The sequence below is a fragment of the Pongo pygmaeus genome, chromosome 8, assembly GCF_028885625.2.
Source record: "Pongo pygmaeus isolate AG05252 chromosome 8, NHGRI_mPonPyg2-v2.0_pri, whole genome shotgun sequence".
NCBI classification, from domain to species: domain Eukaryota; kingdom Metazoa; phylum Chordata; class Mammalia; order Primates; family Hominidae; genus Pongo; species Pongo pygmaeus.
Window position 1 is genome coordinate 23,105,786 of NC_072381.2, and position 21,117 is coordinate 23,126,902.

Consider the following 21,117-nt stretch of genomic DNA (forward strand, 5'->3'; position numbering starts at 1 on the left):
TATGTATCTTACATTTCATATATATTTCATAGTGAGCAAAGCCTAAAGAGTTTTGATAAACTCATTTTTTTTGAAACTGCAAACTATATTTTGCAAAAAATAAATTTAAATGTGCGTTTACCAAGGTAGGTGGATCGCTTGAGGTCAGGAGTTCAAGACTAGCCTGGCCAACATGGTGAAACCCTGTCTCTACTAAAAATTCAAAAAGTAGCCGGGAAGAGTGGCGGGTGCCTTTAATCCCAGCTACTTGGGAGGCTGAGGCAGGAGAATCGCTTGAACTCGGGAGGTGGAGGTTGCAGTGAGCTGAGATTGTGCCACTGCACTCCAGCCTGGGTGACAGAGTGAGACTGTGTCTCAAAAGAATGAATTTTAGAAAGTGCATTTACTCCTTAAATCAGACCTATTACTTGCTTGGAATCATATATGTCATATTATTATATTAATATACAATATATAATATATAATTAATATATTATGTAACATTAATAATGTGTACATGATTAACATTAATATGTGATTAATAGCAATATACAATTAATATCAATATATTAATATATTAGTATAATATATTAATATGTAATTATATATTATATAATAACATATTAGTATCATAGAATATGATGGTATAATATTAGTTAAAAGATGCTATTATGTCCATTAGAATATCAATTTGAACACCATGCCAATAAACGCAGTCTCTGACTTATGAACAGGGTATATTTTCCTTGTCATTTTCTAATGGTAGTTTTTGAGTCAGCCACCAAAAACCCTGTAACTCATAATAAATTTTAAATGACACTCTTAGTGGACTGAATTCTAACATGAAACTTAGGCTGCTCTGAATAAACACATGCCTATCACGGTACATGGCCGAAATCATTATCCTTTCCCCGTCTTGTGATCATCTCAGCAAAACACAAGCACGGATTCTTTGCTAGTCTTCCTGCCCACCCGCCCCCGGCCATTTTCCCTGGACCCCATGTGGTGACAGCGAGGCCTCCTTATTCCTTGCCCAGCAGGGATTGTGGTATGAGTGTGTTCAGGGACGGTTATGAGTGGAAGTTGGGGAGAGACGTGGAAGGGCGGTTTTGTGTGGCGTCTGTGCCATTACAGCCTCAGCTACAGAGACTGCATTTGTGGGCAGCTGCGGTGCTGGAAGCAGATGGGGCCCTGTGCGAGGAGTCAGTGGAAGGCAGTGACTTTGGGAGCTCTGATGGTAGTTGTGCTGTAAGGCAGGGGCCTGGGAGTGTTTCCGGAGATGGCAACAGGATGAGGACAGTCATGGCGGAGTGCATGTCCCACCAACTTAGACTATGGTAATACTAGTTAACACTTACATACACTGACAAGGGGCCGGGCACTGTGCTAAGTGCTATTGATATATTAAATCATTTAATCCTATCTAACAGCCCTGTGAGGTAGGTACTATTATTATTCCCTTTACATCTGAGGTAACAGAGGCATACAGAAGTTAAATAAGGCAGTACTCGATTGAATTATGAGCCTTCCTAAATTTATCACAAGGATTATCTGTGTAACAATTCTATGTTAGTATCATAATGAATGTTTAACCAAAAACAAAAAAAGGAAAATTATAACCAAAAAAGGGAAGATTTTTTTATTTCTTATGTTTTATTGTACTTACATACCATTGAATTTGAGAAACAAAAATATTTTGTGGCCAGGCATGGTGGCTCACGCCTATAATCCCAGCACTTTGGGAGGCTGAGGTGGGGGGATTGCTTGAGCTCAGGAGATTGAGGCTGCAGTGAGCCATGACCACACCACTGCACCCCAGCCTGGGTGACAGAGCGAAACCCTGTCTCAAAACAAAAACACACACACAAACCTTTGTAATACGTCTTATGCAACTCTTTATTTGAAAAGTAGGATAGATATCTCAAAGCATTAGTTTATTTGCCCAAAGTCATGCAGGTGGTTAATAGTGGAACTGAGGTTAGAGCCCTGCACACAGGCATACCTGTCTAGCTTTAATTAGGTTGACAAAAATAGTATACAAATGCACTTTAAAACAGTCAATATACTTATTTTTAAGCATTTTTGGCATTTCTAATAATCAAATTGAATATAAGCAATCAAGATGTATTAATTAAAATAGGCTAGATAATTCTTACTTGCATTCTGTACAAGATTTATTCAAATCAGAATTTAAAAATACCCTCCCAGCAACACACACACAAAGATTACTATTACATAATAAATAAATGTAGGGCACAGTAACTCAACTCTCCTGATATGTGTTCTAGGCACACTTTGCACTTTTATGGTTATTGTTTCTAGTGTCTTAGAAGGAAGTACAGCTCATGATCGAGGAATATGGGCAGGCTAGAGAATGTGTGGGGTTGGCCCCACTTAGGCATGAAACCTGCCCCACCACTTGCTTTGTGGTTTTGAGCCTCAATTTCCTTATCTGTAAAATGAGGTAATAATATTACCTGTCTCATAAGGGACTGTTCAGTAGATACTACCATTATCATTATTTTGTAACAGGGTCTCACTCTGTTGCCCAGGCTAGAGTACAGTGGCGTGATCTCAGCTCACTGCAACCTCTGCCTCCCAGGTTCAAGCGATTCTCCTGCCTCAGCCTCCCAAGTAGCTGGGATTACAGATACAAGCCACCATACCTGGCTAATTTTTGTTATTTTTAGTAGGGTAGGGGTTTCGCCATGTTGGCCAGGCTGGTCTCGAACTCCTGACCTCAAGTGATTCACCCGCCTCAGCCTTTCAAAGTGCTGGGATTACAGGCATTAGCCACCACACCCGGCCTATTATTATTATTAATAAACATCAGTATTCTGTTTCTTCCTTTGTAGATGACGTTAAAAAATTGTTAAGGGAGTTAGATGTCATGAATTCTGTCATTGCCCAGCTTGCTCCAGAAGGTAACTTTGCATTCTATATCATTTTAAAAAATGGAACTGGTTTTTTACACTTGATTAAACTATATACTGAAAATCATTCATGAAATATTATAAAGTGTTATTAAAATCTCTCAAACCACAGCTCAATTTTGAGTTTATAAAAGAGGCGAGCTTTAAGCAAGATACAATTTGTGGAGCTTTGGTTTCCAAAGCATATGTTAAAGTAGTGGCTGAATAATAAGCAGTTGGCATACTTGTGTTATTTATTTTTGATACACAGAAGAAGTAGTTATCCATGAGTTTGCTAGTCTTTGTCTAGCAAACATGTCTGCAGAGTACACCAGTAAAGTGCAAATATTTGAACATGGGGGATTAGAGCCACTCATCAGACTACTGAGTAGCCCCGACCCGGATGTAAAGAAGAATTCTATGGAATGCATTTACAACTTGGTGCAGGTAAGATTAATTTCTAAAAAGTGTTCTGATAAAAGCTGATTTTAGAATTTATTTTCCCATTAAAAATAGAGAAAAGCTTTTAAAAACTCACCAGTTTTGCATCATCAGATCTTCTTGTTACTGGTATTTATCATTCAGACAAAAAAATAATGGAAGCTTAATGTAGATATCTTTCAATTTTCACATTTTGTAAGTCATTGTCTCCTGTGAAAAAGTATTTTGGAAATGTATTTGCTTTTAAAGAATAGAATGGCATGCAAATAAAATGTACTTCTTTTGAAACAGGAAATCTAACATGTGGAAACTGCACAGTTACTAATGATTGAACCCTGGTGGTCTAAGCACATTGGATATAATATATACTCTATTCAGTGTACTGAGATTTTGGTTTAGGCCTATTTGTTGCTAAAAATCTAGTGATTTCAGTATGCAGGACAGAATTCATTGTCCACAATAGCAAGATGCTACCTCACTGTGCTGTTTTCCTTTCTCACGGAAAGAAACTGCCAAACTTCCCCTCCCCTACAGTCCTGTCCTTTGCACCCCCACCCCCAGAACACACACACACACACACACACACACACACACCCTCATGCCCACAGCAGGTCAGCTTCCTGACACTTTGAACAGCCTTCTCTGCTGCTTAGATTCCTTAACAATTAGCGTGCACATTTGATGAGCTTTAGATCACCTGAAATTGGAAAGACACAAATTTTAAATGGCCATTAATAGAGTAGGGAATGAGGAGATACCAAAACGAGAGTGAAGAAGAAGATTAATGGAGAGGCAATGTATTCAGGCAAAGAGGGACAAATAGGCTCATGTCAAAATGCAGCAAAAGCAGAATTCCTGGCCCAGTATGCCGTTGCTACTCGACAGGACTGGTTTCACCCTCACCCCTCCCTCCCTAAAAAAAAAACCCTAAAAGAGAAGCTCAGCCCCTCTTTTCGCTTCTCTGGTCACTTTGGCTTTAACTCATTCGATTAAATATTCCTGTAAGTGTGTTTGTGTTTTAAATCCCAAGACTCCTTAGAGCAATATTTCCCTATTGTCTTAATCAAGAAGAAATCAAAATGATTACCTCCACAATTCTTAACAGCAGTACTGGCTAAAAACTGTGTATTAGTTTCCTAGGGCTGCTGTAACAAAGTACTACAAACTAGGTGGCTTAAAACTACAGACTGTCACAGTTCTGGAGGCCAGAAGTCCAAAATCAAGGTGTCAGTAGGACCACGTCCCCACTGAGACCAGATAGGACCCTTCCTCTCCTCTTCCCAGTTTCATGTAGTGGCCATCCATTGGTGGCATCCCTTGGCTTGTGGCTGCATCCCAGCAAGCCCTCCCTCTGTCATCTCTCTCTCCTAAGGATACCAATTGTACAAGGACACCACTAAGGGCCCACCTTACTCCAGGATGACCTCATCTTAACTAATTACATCTGCAATGACCCTGTTTTCAGTAAGGTCACATTATGAGGTACTGGGGTTAGGACTTCAGTATATATTTTGGGGGAACACAATTCAACCCATGACAAAAAGCAACCTACAATTGTGTCTAAAGGAAGCTGAATATTAGCAATCAATTGAGGGATGGACAGGGGAAAGCTAAGCTATAATTGGAGCCTTTTCCACCTTTAGTACTATTTTATATTTACCATGTTTTGATTAAAGGTGTCATGTCTTAAAAGAGTTTGGGAGCTTTTCATGGCTTCTTGGCTTGTTTTCTTAAAATCCCCCAACCACCCACTTCTTCACTCACACAGAATCATAGACATACAGGCACAACAATTGTCTAGATTACAATGACCCCTTGATTGTGTAAATGTCTTAAATAAAGGTCATGTATCTGAATAAACCTGCTGTAAATTTGCATGCAGAGGGCCTGTCAACAGTACTGCATGCTAATAGGTATTTCATCAACAATCCATTTGAATGAGATAAGGAATCAATGCCATTTCATTGTATTAATTACTATTTGAAGCAATATATCCAAGTGTGAAAAGAATTTCATTATGCGTAGATTTTATTCTACTGCTGTTTAATCAGAATTTGCTGTATAATAAACAATAGATAAAAGTCATAGATCATGTATATTTTCTGTTGTAGACAATGTCTACATATTACAGTTAAAATAAATTTTGGTGTTGTCAATTGAAATATTTCTTATTTTTGTGAGTTATTTTGGAAGGGAATCTGGAATAAAAGATGGGAAAATTATAACTTATGTTCTTGTGTTAGAAAACAGAATTTCTCCATTCTTGAGAATGTATTTTGCTTAAAAAAATTATTTTGATCATCTGTATTTTGTGGCAGGATTTTCAGTGTCGAACTACACTTCAAGAACTAAATGCAATACCTCCTATCTTAGATCTCTTGAAGTCAGAATATCCAGTGATTCAGTTGTTGGCTCTCAAAACCTTAGGTGTTATTACAAATGATAAGGAGTCTCGAACAATGCTAAGAGACAATCAAGGATTGGACCATCTTATTAAGATCCTAGAAACTAAGGTATTTAGCTTCATTCATTCCACCCTCTATAAGGAAATGTATCTCTCCCAAATGTTTAAAAATGAAATTTTATTATACTTAACGTGTATTAAGTGTAATGGATTAATTTGCTTATTGCTACATAAAGTTTATTGGCCTGCTTAAATCAGGCTAATTGTAGAGACTATTATAAACTCATTTTAAAAGTCTTCTAGTTTAGCAGACTTAAGGTTTTTAAATTCTTGTCTATGATCTTCCTCTTGATTTCCTGAAACATCTAGGGTTAGTCTTTTAACCTTCATTATGGTTTTCTCTGGGATAAAGCAGAAGCGTAATTTACCTTCTAGATACCTTTTAATAATATTGGAGCTAAATGTCCATAGTTGCTAATAAGCTCCTTAAGAATCAAACTTTAAGAATATCTGTGCCTTCTGGGATCTTCTGGTTACAAAAACTCATCTAGCAGTTTATTGAAAACCGTTTAATTGACTTGAGTGGTTCAGATCTCTTCTGAATGTGTCCTGTGTCTTTAGCCACTAATTCGTTAGTGAAACAGTAATAAACAGATTTCAGATCCAGTATCCCTACTTTAATATTTAGTAAATTAAATTAATTCTAATAACAGAAATCTACTTGAAGTACCTCTTAGAAATTCCAGAGATAGGAACATATTGAAGGAGAAAAACGGAGTAATAACTTCGTATTCTGTTTCAAACTATCCAATTGTTAAATTTTTTTCTAAAAAAACCAGAATTCAGTTTGATGATACAGCACTGGGAAAATGAAGTACAATATAAAAGAGCAGTGATGGCACAAGCATGTTCCCAGCCATGTGGACCTACCTGCCTTTGATTTGTGGATCCCATATGTGATCCCCTATAATTACACTTGTGATGCAAAATCCTGTAACACTATATAGCAAACATTTTATCCTGTTTTTTAAAAGGGGAACTGAAACCAGAAATGTTACTTAATTTGCCTTATGTCACACACGTAGAAAGTGACTAACCACAGGGTTTATCTGATATGCCATAGTATTCTCACCTATCTGATATTTTACCTGTCTTCTTTTAATTAGGAAAGGGGATGGAAGCACCTACTAGGTGGCAGGCATTGTGATTTTATTAAATTTGTAATTCATTGAGGAATGTGATGGTATTTTTATCTATAAAATGAAAGTATTGATAATAATTCTATCATTACATATATAATCATATATACCTATTATAGCGTTAATCCTATTATACAAATAAGAAAAATGCCTCTTAAAGAGCTTGAATAACTTGCCTATGGTTAGAGCTAGGAAATATGTGAGAAGGGTTTTTTAAGAACCCTTCTTATATCTATATGTATATATGTATATATATATATTTATGTGTATATATACATTTAAGAACCCTTCTTATATATATATGTATATATGTATATATATGTACATATATGTATGTATATATGTATATATTCTAGTGGGAAAAATTCAAAGAGCACAAAAATATAGAGAGTGAAAAATAAAAATGCTTCTCTACATCCTCACCTAAGAGTAGGTACAAGGCACAGGTGTCTGCTTCCATAATTTTTATTCAGCATTGTCCTGGAGGTTGGAATCAGGGCAATAAGCCCAAATAAATAAATAGATGACACAAAAGACTAACAAACTGGGGCCAGGCATGGTGGCTCACACCTGTAATCCCAGCACTTTGGGAGGCTGAGGTGGGTGGATCACAAGGTCAGGAGATCGAGACCATCTTGGCCAACATGGTGAAACCCCGTCTCTACTAAAAATACAAAAATTAGCTGGGCATGGTGGCACGTGCCTGTAATCCCAGCTACTCGGGAGGCTGAGGCAGAAGAATCACTTGAACCCGGGAGTCGGAGGTTGCAGTGAGCCAAGATCGCACCACTGCACTCCAGCCTGGCAACAGGGCGAGACTGTCTCACAAAAAAAAAAAAAAAAAAAAGACTAACAAACTGGAAAGGAAGACGTAAAACTGTATTTATTCACAGATTGCATCTGTTATTTATTCAGATTGCATGACCATTTATACAGAAAATCCTAAGAAGACTACAGAAACTTACTAGAACTAATAAATAGATCTATCGAAGTCACAGGATGAAAGTTCAATACATAAAAATTTATCATATTTCTGTATGTGAGCAATGAACAAAACAGCGAAAGAAAAAGTACAATTGAACTTATAATACATTCCTGAAATATGAACTACATGGAGATAAATTTATCAAAATTTTTGCAAAATCTATACACTGAAAAATATAAAACTTTTTAAAAGGAACTAAAGAGATAATATGTGTATATGGATTGAACACATATTAATATGTCAGTTTCCACTTAATTACCTTTTGATTAATTTTCAATTATCATATGATTATTGATTTGGTTATAGTTAAGCTTGCCATTTATAGTTGTCTGATCTGTTTTATTCCACAGTTCCTCTCTTCCTGCCTTTTGTAGTGTTAATTTTTTTTTTTTTTTTTTTTTTGAGATGGAGTCTTGCTCTATCACCCAGGCTGGAGTGCAGTGGCACGATCTCTGCTCACTGCAATTTCCATCTCCTGGGTTCAAGTGATTTTCCTACTCAGCCTCCCAAGTAGCTGGGATTACAGGCACGTGCCACCACATCCAGCTAATTTTTGTATTTTTGGTAGAGAGGGGGGTTTCACCGTGTTGCCCAGGCTGGTCTCGAACTCCTGACCTCAGGTGATCCTCCTGCCTTGGCTTCCCAAAGTGCTGGGACTACAGGCATGAGCCACTGCACCCGGCTCCTGTAGTGTTAATTTTTTTAGTGTTACATTTTAATTCATCTCTTGGCTTTTTTGCTATATTTCTTTGTTCTATTTTTAGTGGTTGCTGTAGTGATTACAATATACAACTTAACTTTAACCTATAATAGTCTAGAGTTAATATCGAACTACTTCAAGTAAAATACTAGAACCTTTTAACAATATATCTCTACTTTTCCTATTCTTAATATTGTCATATGTTTTATATCCGTGTCCATTACAAACCCAACAATACAATGTAATTTTTGTTTTGATGAGTCCTATATCATGTGTCCTTAAGATATTAAGGATTATATATTCCTATGTGTTTGTGTAGTACCTATCCATATATTCATCTATCCATCAGTATTTAGTATTTTATATTTACTCACATATGTATGATTTCTGATGCTTTCATTTTTTCCGGTAGATCCATGTTGTCATCAGGGTCATTTCCCTTCAATGTGAAGAACCTCATTTAGCATTTCTTATAGTGTAAATATAATGGCATAAACTCTGTCTTTTAAATTTATCTGGAAGTGGCTTCCTTTTGCCTTTAATTTTGAAAAGAGATTTTTGCTTGATACAAAATTCTTGGCTGCTAGTTTTTTTTCTTTTTAGCATTTTTAAATTTCTTCTGAATGCCAGTATTTCTGATGAAAATTCAGCCATTAAGCTGAACTCTTTTCCTGTACGTGATGTGTCACTTTTCTTTGGCTGCTTTCAACACTTTGCTCTTTATCTTTGGCTTTCTGCTTTTCTCTTCTGCATGGAAGTGATATAATTATATATCCTGCTTGGGGTGCTTGACCTTCTTAGATCTGGTAAATTAATGTTTTCTGCCAATCATGGAATTTTTCAGTCATTATTTATGCAAATATTTTTTCCATTCCTTCTCTCCCTCTGGAACCCAATTACATATATGTTGTCTTGCTTGATATTTTACAAGACTCTAAGGCTCTGCTCATTTTTCTTCAATTTTTTAGATTAAATAATGTCTTTTGATCTCTGTTCAATTTATGTGATTCTTTTGGCATCTCTAATCTGCCGTTTAGTTCACCTAGTGAATTTTTCTTTCTAGTTTTTGGACTTCTCAAGTCTTACATTTCCATGTTTGAAGTTTCATTTCTCTATTGAGCTTTCCTCTGTGAACATATTTATCATAGCTGCTTTAAAGTCTCTAATTACTTAATTCACCAACATCTGGCCCTAACAGATTTCTATTGACTGACTTTTTTCTGACTTTGAGTCACACTTTCCTGTTTCTTCTTTGCATGGTTAAGAATGAGCATTGTAGATAATACTTTCTAGTTATTCCAGACTCTGTTGTGTCGTTCTGAGGATTGTGGCTATTTTGCTGTACTAGGCGGTGAGCTACACACTTTGTCTCTCTAGTGGTGCAGCTGGTATCTCTGCTCAGTTCTTACAGTTTCTGTTTGCTGCTGTTTTTAGCCTGACTCCATGGAGTTCTCCCCAGAGCTTCTGCAGTTTGCTGGTCACCTGTGGCTCCTCTGTCAGTCTCAGGCTCTGACCTCTGACATCTCAGACCAGTAAGGTTTCAGCATTCTGCCAAATGAGCTGCACATGGATTGAGGAATGCACTGTATTTAAAAGCAATAAATTAATCAATCTCACCTAGCACAGCTCCCTCTTCAAGGATAAGATATGCTTTCTCGTCCTTGCCTGTTTATTTTCACCAGGATCCCTGGGGTCTCCTCCACACATGTATAGTTTAGTAGTCAGCCAGAGGTCTGGGCATAGTTTATACTCAGATTTTGGGTTATACCATATGTTAGAGTTCTCCAGAGAAATAGAACCAACAGGATGCATGTATATTGTACATGTGCATGTGTATATGGGTGTATTAGTCCATTTTTACACTGCTATAAAGAACTGCCTGAGACTGGGTCATTTATAAAGAAAAGAGGTTTAATTGACTCACAGACCCTAGTGGCTGAGGAGGCCTCAGGAAACTTACAATCATAGCAGAAGGGGAAACAGGCTCATCTTACATGGCAGCAGATGAGCATGTGAAGGAGGTACTGTCAAACACTTATAAAACCATCAGATCTCATAAGAACTCACTCATTGTCATGAGAATAGCATGGGGGAACTACCCCCATGATCCAATCACCTCCCATCAGGTCCCTCCCTTGACACATGTGGATTATGTTACTTAATTTGCCTAGAGATCACAATTTGAGATATTTGGGTGAGGACACAGAGCCAAACCATATCAATGGATGTGTGTTAGGGGGCAGGGGTGGGTAGTTGCTTTAAGGAATTGGCTCATGTGATTTTGGAGGTTGGCAAGTCCAAAATCCACAGGTTAGACCAGTAGGCTGAAGACCCAGAGAAGTGTTGTAATTCGAGTCCAGGGGTGCCGTACTGGCAGGATTCCCTCTGTGGCCAGATAGATCAGTCTTGTTCTATTAAGGCCTTCAACTGATTAGATGAGGTCCACCCATATCATGGAGGGTAATCTGCTTTACCCAAAGTCAGTTTTAAACATTAATCTCATGTAAAAAGTACTTTCACAGGAACATCTAGAATAATATTTGGCCAAATATCTGGGTACTGTGGCCTAGATAAAAATTCATCACAAGTTTTTTCCTTGTCAATTTGGTACCCATATACCTCTTAAATCATAATCTTCAGACAATAATGAGATCATACTTTTACCTAACATGATACAACTATCCTATATACAGCCAAATATTTCCCAATGCTTACCCCAGAAGAAGATGCAAAATCCTTGGGTGATGTTTACCCTTCCTGGACCCACAAATCCTGGCTATGGGAGAAACAGCACCATATGGTAGACACTGATTCAGAGCATATACAGCATTCTGGAGAACCTTGCCAAGCTCTGCAAGGTATTGCCACCTAGCTGGTGCTGTAACTGAGTCTTCAAAAGGCCATTCTATCAAGCCAGCTGCTTCAGGATGGTGGGCAACATGGTAAAACCAGTGAATTCCATGAACATTGGCCACAATGTATTTGCTGTGAAAGTGAATTCCTTCCCTTCATGATGGTGGATTATCCTTTCTGAGCATTTCTCACTTTTGGGATTTCCCCTTTACATTTCTAGCTATTTAGGTAAAACTGCAGTTTTCCAAGGCTGTGGAGATTCAGTAGATTTCCTCAGGCAAGACGGCCACACATTAGCAATACTTCTCTTATAGTCACAAATTATTTTAAAGTATGTATTTTCATCAGCTTCTGTCTTGCTTTTTCAAAAAATGTTTTCTCCAGATTTCAAAATCGTTTTTTGTGGAAGACTGTATGAGCAACTTCATTGACTACCATTTCTGGAAGTTTCCTCCCTCGCATTACTTTTTATCCATAAAACATTTTGGAGTAAGGGAAAGGAGAAAAGACAGGGCGCATGGCCAAGAAGAGTGATGTTACTTTGATAAGCACGACTCCTGTTCCCTGGGGCCTCTGTCACAATAAAAATCATTACATTGTGTTCTGACTGACTTTGTTTCCTCTTGTAGTCAAATTTGGGAAGTGTACATTTTAGTACAACTTCCTAAAGTTGTATTTGCTTTTATTATTAGGAATTGAATGACCTTCATATAGAAGCACTTGCAGTGATAGCCAATTGCCTTGAAGACATGGATACTGTGGTGCAGATTCAGCAGACAGGGGGTCTTAAAAAGCTCCTGTCATTTGCAGAAAACTCTACAATTCCTGATATTCAGAAGAATGCAGCAAAAGCCATTACTAAAGCAGCTTATGATCGTATGTCTCATTTTATTTTATTTATTTTGAGATAGAATCTCGTTCTATTTCTCAGGCTGGAGTGCTGTGGCGTGATCACAGCTCACTGCAGCCTCAACTTCCCCAGGTTACAAGTGATTCTCCCACCTCAGCCTTCCTAGTAGCTGGGACTACAGGCATGCACCACCATGCCTGGCTAATTTTTGTATTTTTTGTAGAGACAGGGTTTTGCTATGTTGCCCAGGCTAGTCTAGAACTCCTGGGCTCAAGCGACCTGCCCACTTTGACTGAGTTACAGGCATGAGCCACTGCACCCTGCCATGTCTTATTTTATATAAACAAAACATATATAATTCCTCTTGTCTCAATTTTGATTAGTACTAACCAACACTAGAGTATTTGTCTGCTCTTAAAAAACCATTTGAGAATAGTGCTATATTTACTACTTAAGTCCAAACTCATCTCACTTCCAATGAGTTAGAGATTTGTCAGGGATATGAAGAACTCAGTATGATTTCATTATCCTATTTTTCAAAATACAATTCATTTCTATATTAAGTTTTAAGCCTTTGTTTCGCTTGAATTTGGAATTATATAGAATGTATGCATTGTTTGTGAACCTGAGAGCACTGAAGAAATCCACATTCACAATGATATCTGTAAAGGAATTTTCAAGTTTCAGCTGGAGTCTAGTAGCACCATGTTACATAGTTGTGAAAAATACGCTCATACTATATACATAATACAATTTGCACTTCAGTGACAAGTTATGTTGACATAAATCTGTAAAATATGAGAGATTACAGCACAAGCACAGATGAAATTATAGTTTTAATTTATGTATATTTGGAGTCTTATCTAATAAAAGATGTGATCTTATTTTTCCCCTTCTGCACCACTACTTTTATAAATGATGACAGCTTTGACTATTTTAAGTGATTTATATTCTAAACATATATACTCACATCTGTATATCTATATGTATACTATGGGAAACACTCCCTTTTCAGCATACACTGGATTTCTTCAGGACAAAGCTTTAATGCAGTAAGCAAGATTTCACCATCCAGTATGTAATGTGCATAGAGGGGCCTCATGAGTTACATTATAAACGCCTATTTGAGAGACTGGTTGTGAAATCAAGGTTTTTTAATATTGGCAAAAGTTGGTTTACCCAGTATTCTATCAAATGGAACTTAAACATTATTATAGCTGTTCAATTCTCTCTTCCTTCTATCCTAGTCCTTCTTAGCTAATTGAGACCCAAAGAGAAGTAAAATGGGAAGACATGGACAATGTCACCTAAAATGTTTGCGTATCTCAGCATCTCTTTGGAGAGTATTTATATTTATCAAATGTGGCTGGGTCATTCTAAGTCTGTTCTCACTCATTTTGAGGTGGTGAGTTTGATGATGCCTACCCATCATGTGCCACAGTACTGGAAAGTATGCCGCACAGAGTTCCTGGTACTAGAGTTCTAGTACTAGTTCCACTACTGGCATTGTAATGACCTACTTAAGTGATTTTGAGTGAAGTATAACTTCTCCAGAACAATGTATATATTCATTTACTCATGATTTCTTACTGAGTTCTCACCCAGAACAGGAAAGTAAACAGGCACTCACAATGCAGTGTTCAAAGTGATTAATGATGGAAACACAGGATCACCCAGGAAGGCTCCCAGCACAGACCTGGATCAGAAAAATATTCCTGAAATCAGTGATTAACAAGCTAGGACCTAGAGTAAATAAGACAAATTGTCTGGTCAAAGAAGGTTCAGATGGGATGGAGGAGAAGTGGTTCTGAGAAGGAACAGTGTGTATAAAAGCCAAGAGGAGGGATAACATGGCAAGTTCCAGAACCGAAAGTTTTCAGAATGGCCAATGACCAGAAAGCCACAGAACACTGAGTGCTCAGGCTATGGACGTGGTGAGGAGCCCAGTGCTCATGGACATTGTAAGCCCAGTTAAGGATTTTGGACTTTATTTTAATGACAACAAAGAGCCATTGAAGTTACTCAGAAGGGAGGGAACATCACGGATTTTCACTTGTTAAAGAAAGAGAACTCGTGTTGCAAAGTGGAGAAGAGATTGGAAACGTTTAAGACCAGAAGACCAAAAGGGGGTTGCTGTAGTAATCTAGGTGAGATGCGAAGGTGCCCTGAAACAGAGATGTGATGTTTGGGACTGGCTCAAGGCACTTTGCAAGGAGAACCACCAGCACATGTGTGAGTATTTTTGAATGACTATGTTGGTTGAAAGAGGAAGAAGGCGATACCAAGGATGAGGCCAGGTTTCTGGCTTAGACAGCTGGAAGTAAAATGGTGCCACTCACAGAAATGGAGAACTCAAGAAGGGGAGCGGTTTTGCTTGAAGAAAAGGAATCAATCCTAGTCTTGCTTTTTAAATTGTGGTGAAATGCAAATACTATGAAATTTACCGTCTTCATCATTTTTAAGTGTACATTTCAGTGGCATTAAATGTATTCACATTTTTGTGGTGCTGTCCATCCACAGAAATCTTTTCATTTAGCAAAACTAAAAGTATACCAATTAAACAATAATTCCCACTCCTTCCTCACACAAACTCCTGGCAACCACTATTCTTTGTCTCTATGAATTTGATGACTCTAGATCCCTCATATATATATGGAATCATACAGCATTTGTCCTTTTGCAAATGCACAGCACTTGGCATGATGTCCTTAAGTTTCATTCATGTTGTAGCATGTGTCACAATTTCCTCCCTTCTTAAGGCCAAAGAATATTCCATTGTCTGTATAGACCACATTTTGTTTATCCTTTCAACCATGGATGGACAGTTGGTTGCATCTGCCTTTTGGTTAATGTGAATAATGTTGCTAAGAATGTGGGTATACAGATATCTCTTTGAGTCCCTGATTTCAATATTTTGGATGTATACCTAGAAGTGGAGTTACTGAATCATATGGTAATTATATTTTTAGTTCAGTTTTTTTTTTTTTTTTTTTTTTTTTGAGACAGTCTCGCTCCGTCACCCAGGCTGGAGTGCAGTGGTGCAATCTCAGCTCACTGCAACCTCCACCTCCTGGCTTCAAGCGATTCTCCTGCCTTGGCCTCCTGAGTAGCTGAGACTACAGGCACGCACCACCACACCCAGCTAATTTTTGTATTTGTAGTAGAGACACGGTTTTGCCATGTTAGCCAAGCTGGTCTCGAACTCCTGGCCTCAGGCAATCTTCCCAACTCAGCCTCTCAAAGTGCTGGGATTACAGGTGTGAGCCACCATGCCCGTCCTCTATTTTTAATTTTTTTGAGAAACTGACATATTGTTTTCTGTAGCAGCTATACCATTTTACATTCCCATAACTAATGCACAAGAGTTCCAATTTCTCCACGTCCTGGCCCACATTTGTTATTTTCTGTTTGTTGATAGTAGCCATCCTAATGGGTGTGAGGTGCTATCTCATTGTGCTTTTTATTTGCATGCCCTAATGATTAGCAACTTCGAGCATCTTTATCGTGTACTTATTGGCCACTTGCATATCTTCTTTGGAGACATCTATTCAAGTCCTTCTCCCATTTTTTGATTGGATTGTTTTCTTGATGCTAAGTTATAGAAGTTCTTTATATATGCTGGATATTAACCCCTTATCAGATATTATTTGAAAATAGTTTCTCCCATTCTGTGGGTTGCCTTTTTACTCTGTTGATTGTGTGCTTTGATGCACAAAAGTTTTAAATTGTGGTGCATTCCAATTTATCTATTTTGTGGCCTATGCTGTTTGCTCTTGGTGTCGTATCCAATAACTCATTACCAAATATCAAAGCTTTTGCCCTATGTTTTCTTCTAGGAGTTTTGTAGCTGTAGCTCTTACATTTAGGTCTTGATCCATTTTGAGTTTATTTTTATATAGGGTATAAAATTATGGTCCCAGGTCATTCTTTTTCATGTAGACATAAATTTTTCCTAGCATCATTTGTTGAAATTGGTTATTTGTAATAGAAAGGAATTCAAGCAGACAGTCTTTAAATCCTTTCTGGCACTTAATGTTTTCTGATTCTACCTCCTTATGTTAGTCCTAAAATAACTACATTCTAGTTTCAAGTTGTGTCTCCTCAGTCTTTATGTTAGAATCTAATGACTGTGTTTACTTCATATATGTCATCTGTGATTGTACTATGTTCCCTTCAAACATCACTTTTTCAGACCGAAGAATTCAGATCTTGTTTAGTCCCTCTGCACACATGTCCTCAGGCCATCCTGGGATCATTCTCTTACCTCTTCAGGACTTCCTCTTGTTTATTATACCCTCCTTGAAATGTGTTGATAAGTATTATGAAAGCTATTTTAAAAGTATGCACCATCATTTTATATTGTCTATAGATAGGTTAATTTATCATTATTTTCCATTTCAGTCTTATGCAGCAAGTATTTTAGTCTCTTAACTACATTAGCATATTGGGCCAACCCTTTGAGGGAAGGACCTGCAGGGAGCCCCCAGATCATCTTTCTCAGTCAGGACCCAGAGCTCAAAGTTCCTCATTTTAATTTGTAACATTTTGGGGCTGGGCATGGTGGCTCACACCTGTAATCCTAGCACTTTGGGAGGTTGAGATGGGAAGATCACTTGACACCAGGAGTTCAAGACCAGCCTGGGCAACAGAGCAAGACCCCCCATCTCTACACAAAATTTTTTAAAAATGAGCCATGTGTGGTGTTGTGCACCTGTAGTCCCAGCTACTTGGGAGGCTGAGGAAGGAGGATCACTTGAGCCCAGGAGTTTGAGGCTGCAGTGAGATGTGATCATCACACTGCACTCCCGCCTGGGTAACTGAGCAAGACCCTTAATAATAATAATAATAATAATAATAATAATAATAAATCCTAACATTTTTGATTTATAGTTAAAAATGCAAACTTTGCTTTGGACTAGTATTGCATATTCTTTGAGGCCTGTTATAGGACCAATTTGTACAAGTGTTCTATTAAAACTTGGAAAGGCACACTCTGCTTACTATTTAAATAAACACTTATCATATGCGTGCTACATGCAAAGTATTGTTCCAGAAGATAAGGATAAACAATGGATGGAATGAATAAATATTTTCTTAATAGACAAAAAGATATATTTCCTGTAGAATGCAGTTTAATTATCTTGTAGTTCAATTTTATAAATTATATCATCCAGTTTTATCCTTATTCTTTTTTTTAGTTATATGATCTGTCACAGATGAAGAGTAGTATGTTAGAAGTTTCCCACTGTATTATTTTTATTTTCTCTTGTAATTCTTTGTCTCAAAAAAAAAAAAAAAAAAAAAGAGTCTCGCTCTGTCACCCAGGCTGGAGTGCAGTGCCGCGATCTTGGCTCACTGCAAGCTCCACCTCCCGGGTTCTCGCCATTCTGCTGCCTCAGCCTCCCTAGTAGCTGGGACTACAGGTGCCTGCCACCAGGCCCAGCTAATTTTTTGTATTTTTAGTAAAGACGGGGTTTCACCGTGTTAGCTAGGACGGTCTTGATCTCCTGACCTCGTGATCCACCCACCTGGGCCTCCCAAAGTGCTGGGATTACAGGCTTGAGCCACCACGGTCGGCCTTTCTCTTGTAATTTTATATTAAATGACTTTGCTTTATGTTTTATATCCACTACTGATTTTTTTTAATCTCACTTTTATTGCTCTTTAGCTTTTGATTCTAATTTGATGTTAAGATTACCATGTATTATCAAACATGGTCTTGGCAGAAAAAAAATTCTGGACACTCCTGATGGTTTTAAAAGAGACAAATGAAGGAACTACTTTCAGAAGTATAATTAGGGTTAAGGGAATAAGCAAGAGATGATGAGATCCCCAGAGATTAGCAATATTGGGAAACCTTCACTACCACTAGGTCCAAAAGGCAAGGCAAATAAATATTGTCAGATTTATTTTTATAGCTACGATATTCACCCTTATTTCTGACATCATGTTTTATGTTTTATGCTTTCTATTTTTTTATGCTGTTCATTTCTTTGTATAGATTTTTAAAACTTTTATAAACAGTTATTTTAAAGATAAAGTTACTATAGTTATTTTAGATATTTAGCAATTTTGCTTCCACAATTCTTTCCCTTTCTGATGTTTCTAAGATCAATAAGAGGTTATAGATTCCCCTCTCTAGAATCTGTTTTTGTTTTGTTTTGTTTTGAGACTGAGTCTCGCTCTGTTGCCCAGGCTGGAGTGCAGTGGAGTGATCTCAGGTCACTGCAACCTCCACCTCCTGGGTCCAAGTGATTCTCTTGCCCCAGCCTCCCGACTAGTTGGGATTACAGTTGCATGCCATCATGCTCATCTGATTTTTGTATTTTTAGTAGAGACAGGGTTTCACCATGTTGGACAGGCTGGTCTTGAATCCCTGACCTCAAGTGATCCACCTGCCTCGGCCTCCCAAAGTGCTGGGATTACAGGCATAAGCCACCACACCTGGCCAAAGACTCTCTTTTTTAAGAATCACTTTGTCATTACATTCAATTTTAACCACATTTGTCATTTAGAGTTATATACATATTGAATCTGTTTCAGTGTGTGCTGTCAGTTTCTCATAATAAAGCTTTCCTGTCCTTATTTTATTTGATTCATTTCTCAAATTAACCAGAGTATATTTTTCAGTTAAAATTGTTTTAAGGTATATCCAGTAGTGATATGCTTCGAGACCTTACCTTACCTGTGCGTAGGTTTGTTGCCTTCAAACATATATGACAATTTAACTGGGTTTGGAATTGTTGCATCATAATATTTCTCCTTAAATATCTATGGAAGTGATGCCAGGCACGGTGGCTCATGCCTGTAATCCCAGCACTTTGGGAGGCCGAGGCGGGCAGATCACATGAGGTCAGGAGTTCAAGGCCAGCCTGGCCAACATGGTGAAACCCCATCTCTACTAAAAATACAAAAAAATTAGCCAGGTGTAGTGGTACATGCTTGTAATCCCAGCTACTCGGGAAGCTGAGGCAAGAGAATCACTTGAACCTGGGAGGTGGAGGTTGCAGTGAGCCAAGATCGCACCATCGCACTCCAGCCTGGGCAACAACAGCCGAAGTCCATCTCAAAAAAACAAAAACGAAAAGCTTATCTGTGAAGCTGGCTTTTGTATTGTTCAAGCCTGATTTGCATTATTTTACATATATGATTTTTTTGCTGTATTAAGGTAGAATTTTTTATCCCGAGTTTGAAAATTTTGCCGAAGTATGTCTAAGTCCCCCTCTCCGCTGTCTCTACTACACAGGCAAGCCTTCTGATCACCAGAGTCATGATTTTTTCCCCTAATTCAGGAAGCTAGTTTTTCCCACTATACTTTGGATTCTTGTTTTTGTTTCACTTAATCTTTTTTCCTCATGAATACTTATTTTTAGACCATCTCTGTTCTCCTTTCTATGCAGTGTTTCATAATTTTGGTTTTTAATGCTCATCAGGGAATGCAGAGGACTCTGCCTGGGCCTAGTTTTAATGAATAGATGAAGCCTACAGGGTGCCCTTTGCCTGTTTTCCCATCAGTTGAGAGGGCAGTGGACTCCTTTAGCCCAATTGTGGATGACGAGGAGACTTTCCCATAATGCAGTATTGCAACGCCAGAGTTCTCTTCTCCTGATCCCACTGGTTTATATAAGAGGAAGGTGATATAAGTTCAGAGCTTTCTAAGAGGCCCTTCATTGTCTGTGACCTGGGTGACTTGTGGAAATTTGTTTCTTCCTCTCTTCCCCTTGCCCCAGGGTCCTCTTTTTCTCCTTTTCTTATCAACCTCTTTGACAGATCAGTCCATTTTAAATAGCCCCATCTCCTCAGTTCAGCTCCATCATTTCACCTGCTGCACCTGACTTCTGTTTCCACCATTCTGCCAAAATAGTCCTTGTAGAATTTGACATGGACCTCTGAACTCCCAAATCCTGCAGAGGCATTTTCAGTCCTTTTTAACTTGACCTCTGGGTGGGAATCCACACTGTTGATTGCCCTCTCCTCCTGTAAACTCTTTTATCCCATCGTTTCCAAAACACCCCCCCTCTCCTGATTGTTCTTCAAATTACCAGACCAGCCTTCACCTTTACCACTTTCCTCAGCTTATTTCAACACTAAACTTGCCTTCTGTTTTATGTCTTGTTCTCTTGAAAATCTCCCTGAGCACTCTTACTTATGACTAATGTTTCAGCTGCCTCCTTATTTGCTTATGAATCCCAAATCTGTTTCTAATTCTGACCTGTCTTCTGAATTCCTGCTTGTATTTCTGACAGCTTCCAAGCACATCCAACTATACTGCCCACACTCCACTTTGGGGAGTGTTAAGTTTCTTTGACAATCTGAACAAAGAGTAACCTTCTGAAAATGTACAAATACACTACATTCTGCATATAATTGCAGGGAGTTCACGGACTGCCTGAAGCCCACCTGTTTTCTGAATCCAGGGACCCCAGGTTAATAACTCTTGAGCTAGAATAAGCAGGATCAAATCCAGATAGCCCCACTTGGCATCAGAGATTCTTCTATTTTACACAAGCACATGGCCATTGGTTATCAATTTGTTCTTCCTCAGATACTCTCCCTTGTGGTCTTGATTGTAAAACTTTGTTCGACCATAATTTTATACTCATTTGCTCTGGTTTGGGCCTTTTGTCTGGATTCTGGTTTGGGAAATGCTGTTTTGATCTATTGGTATCCATGTTCTTCAAACGGCTAGATTTAGAGGAAATCTCAAATTTTCTAATTCTGTTAATTTTCAAGGTGTCAGTAAAATAACTGGTTTCTCTTTCTGTCCTTAAGAAATTAAAAAACCTGCTTCCTC

The 21,117-nt window shown here is 38.1% G+C and overlaps 1 protein-coding gene across 16 annotated transcripts in view; it reads left to right on the top strand.

Annotated features, from left to right (window-relative positions):
• The window catches only part of ARMC3 (armadillo repeat containing 3), a 110,650-nt gene that overhangs the window by 27,889 nt on the left and 61,644 nt on the right, over positions 1–21,117 (top strand). For 15 of the 16 annotated variants that reach the window (XR_008491928.1, XR_008491929.1, XR_008491930.1 and 12 more), the window contains 4 exons: positions 2,835–2,903; positions 3,163–3,338; positions 5,651–5,845; positions 12,166–12,349. Coding sequence is in view for 13 of the 16 variants with exons in the window: in XM_054435533.2 (XP_054291508.1) it covers positions 2,835–2,903; positions 3,163–3,338; positions 5,651–5,845; positions 12,166–12,349 (624 nt within the window). In the remaining 3 variants the exon portion in view is untranslated. Of the gene's footprint in view, positions 1–2,834; positions 2,904–3,162; positions 3,339–5,650; positions 5,846–12,165; positions 12,350–21,117 lie in introns of those variants that run through there. The other variant, XM_054435546.2, reaches the window with a different exon arrangement.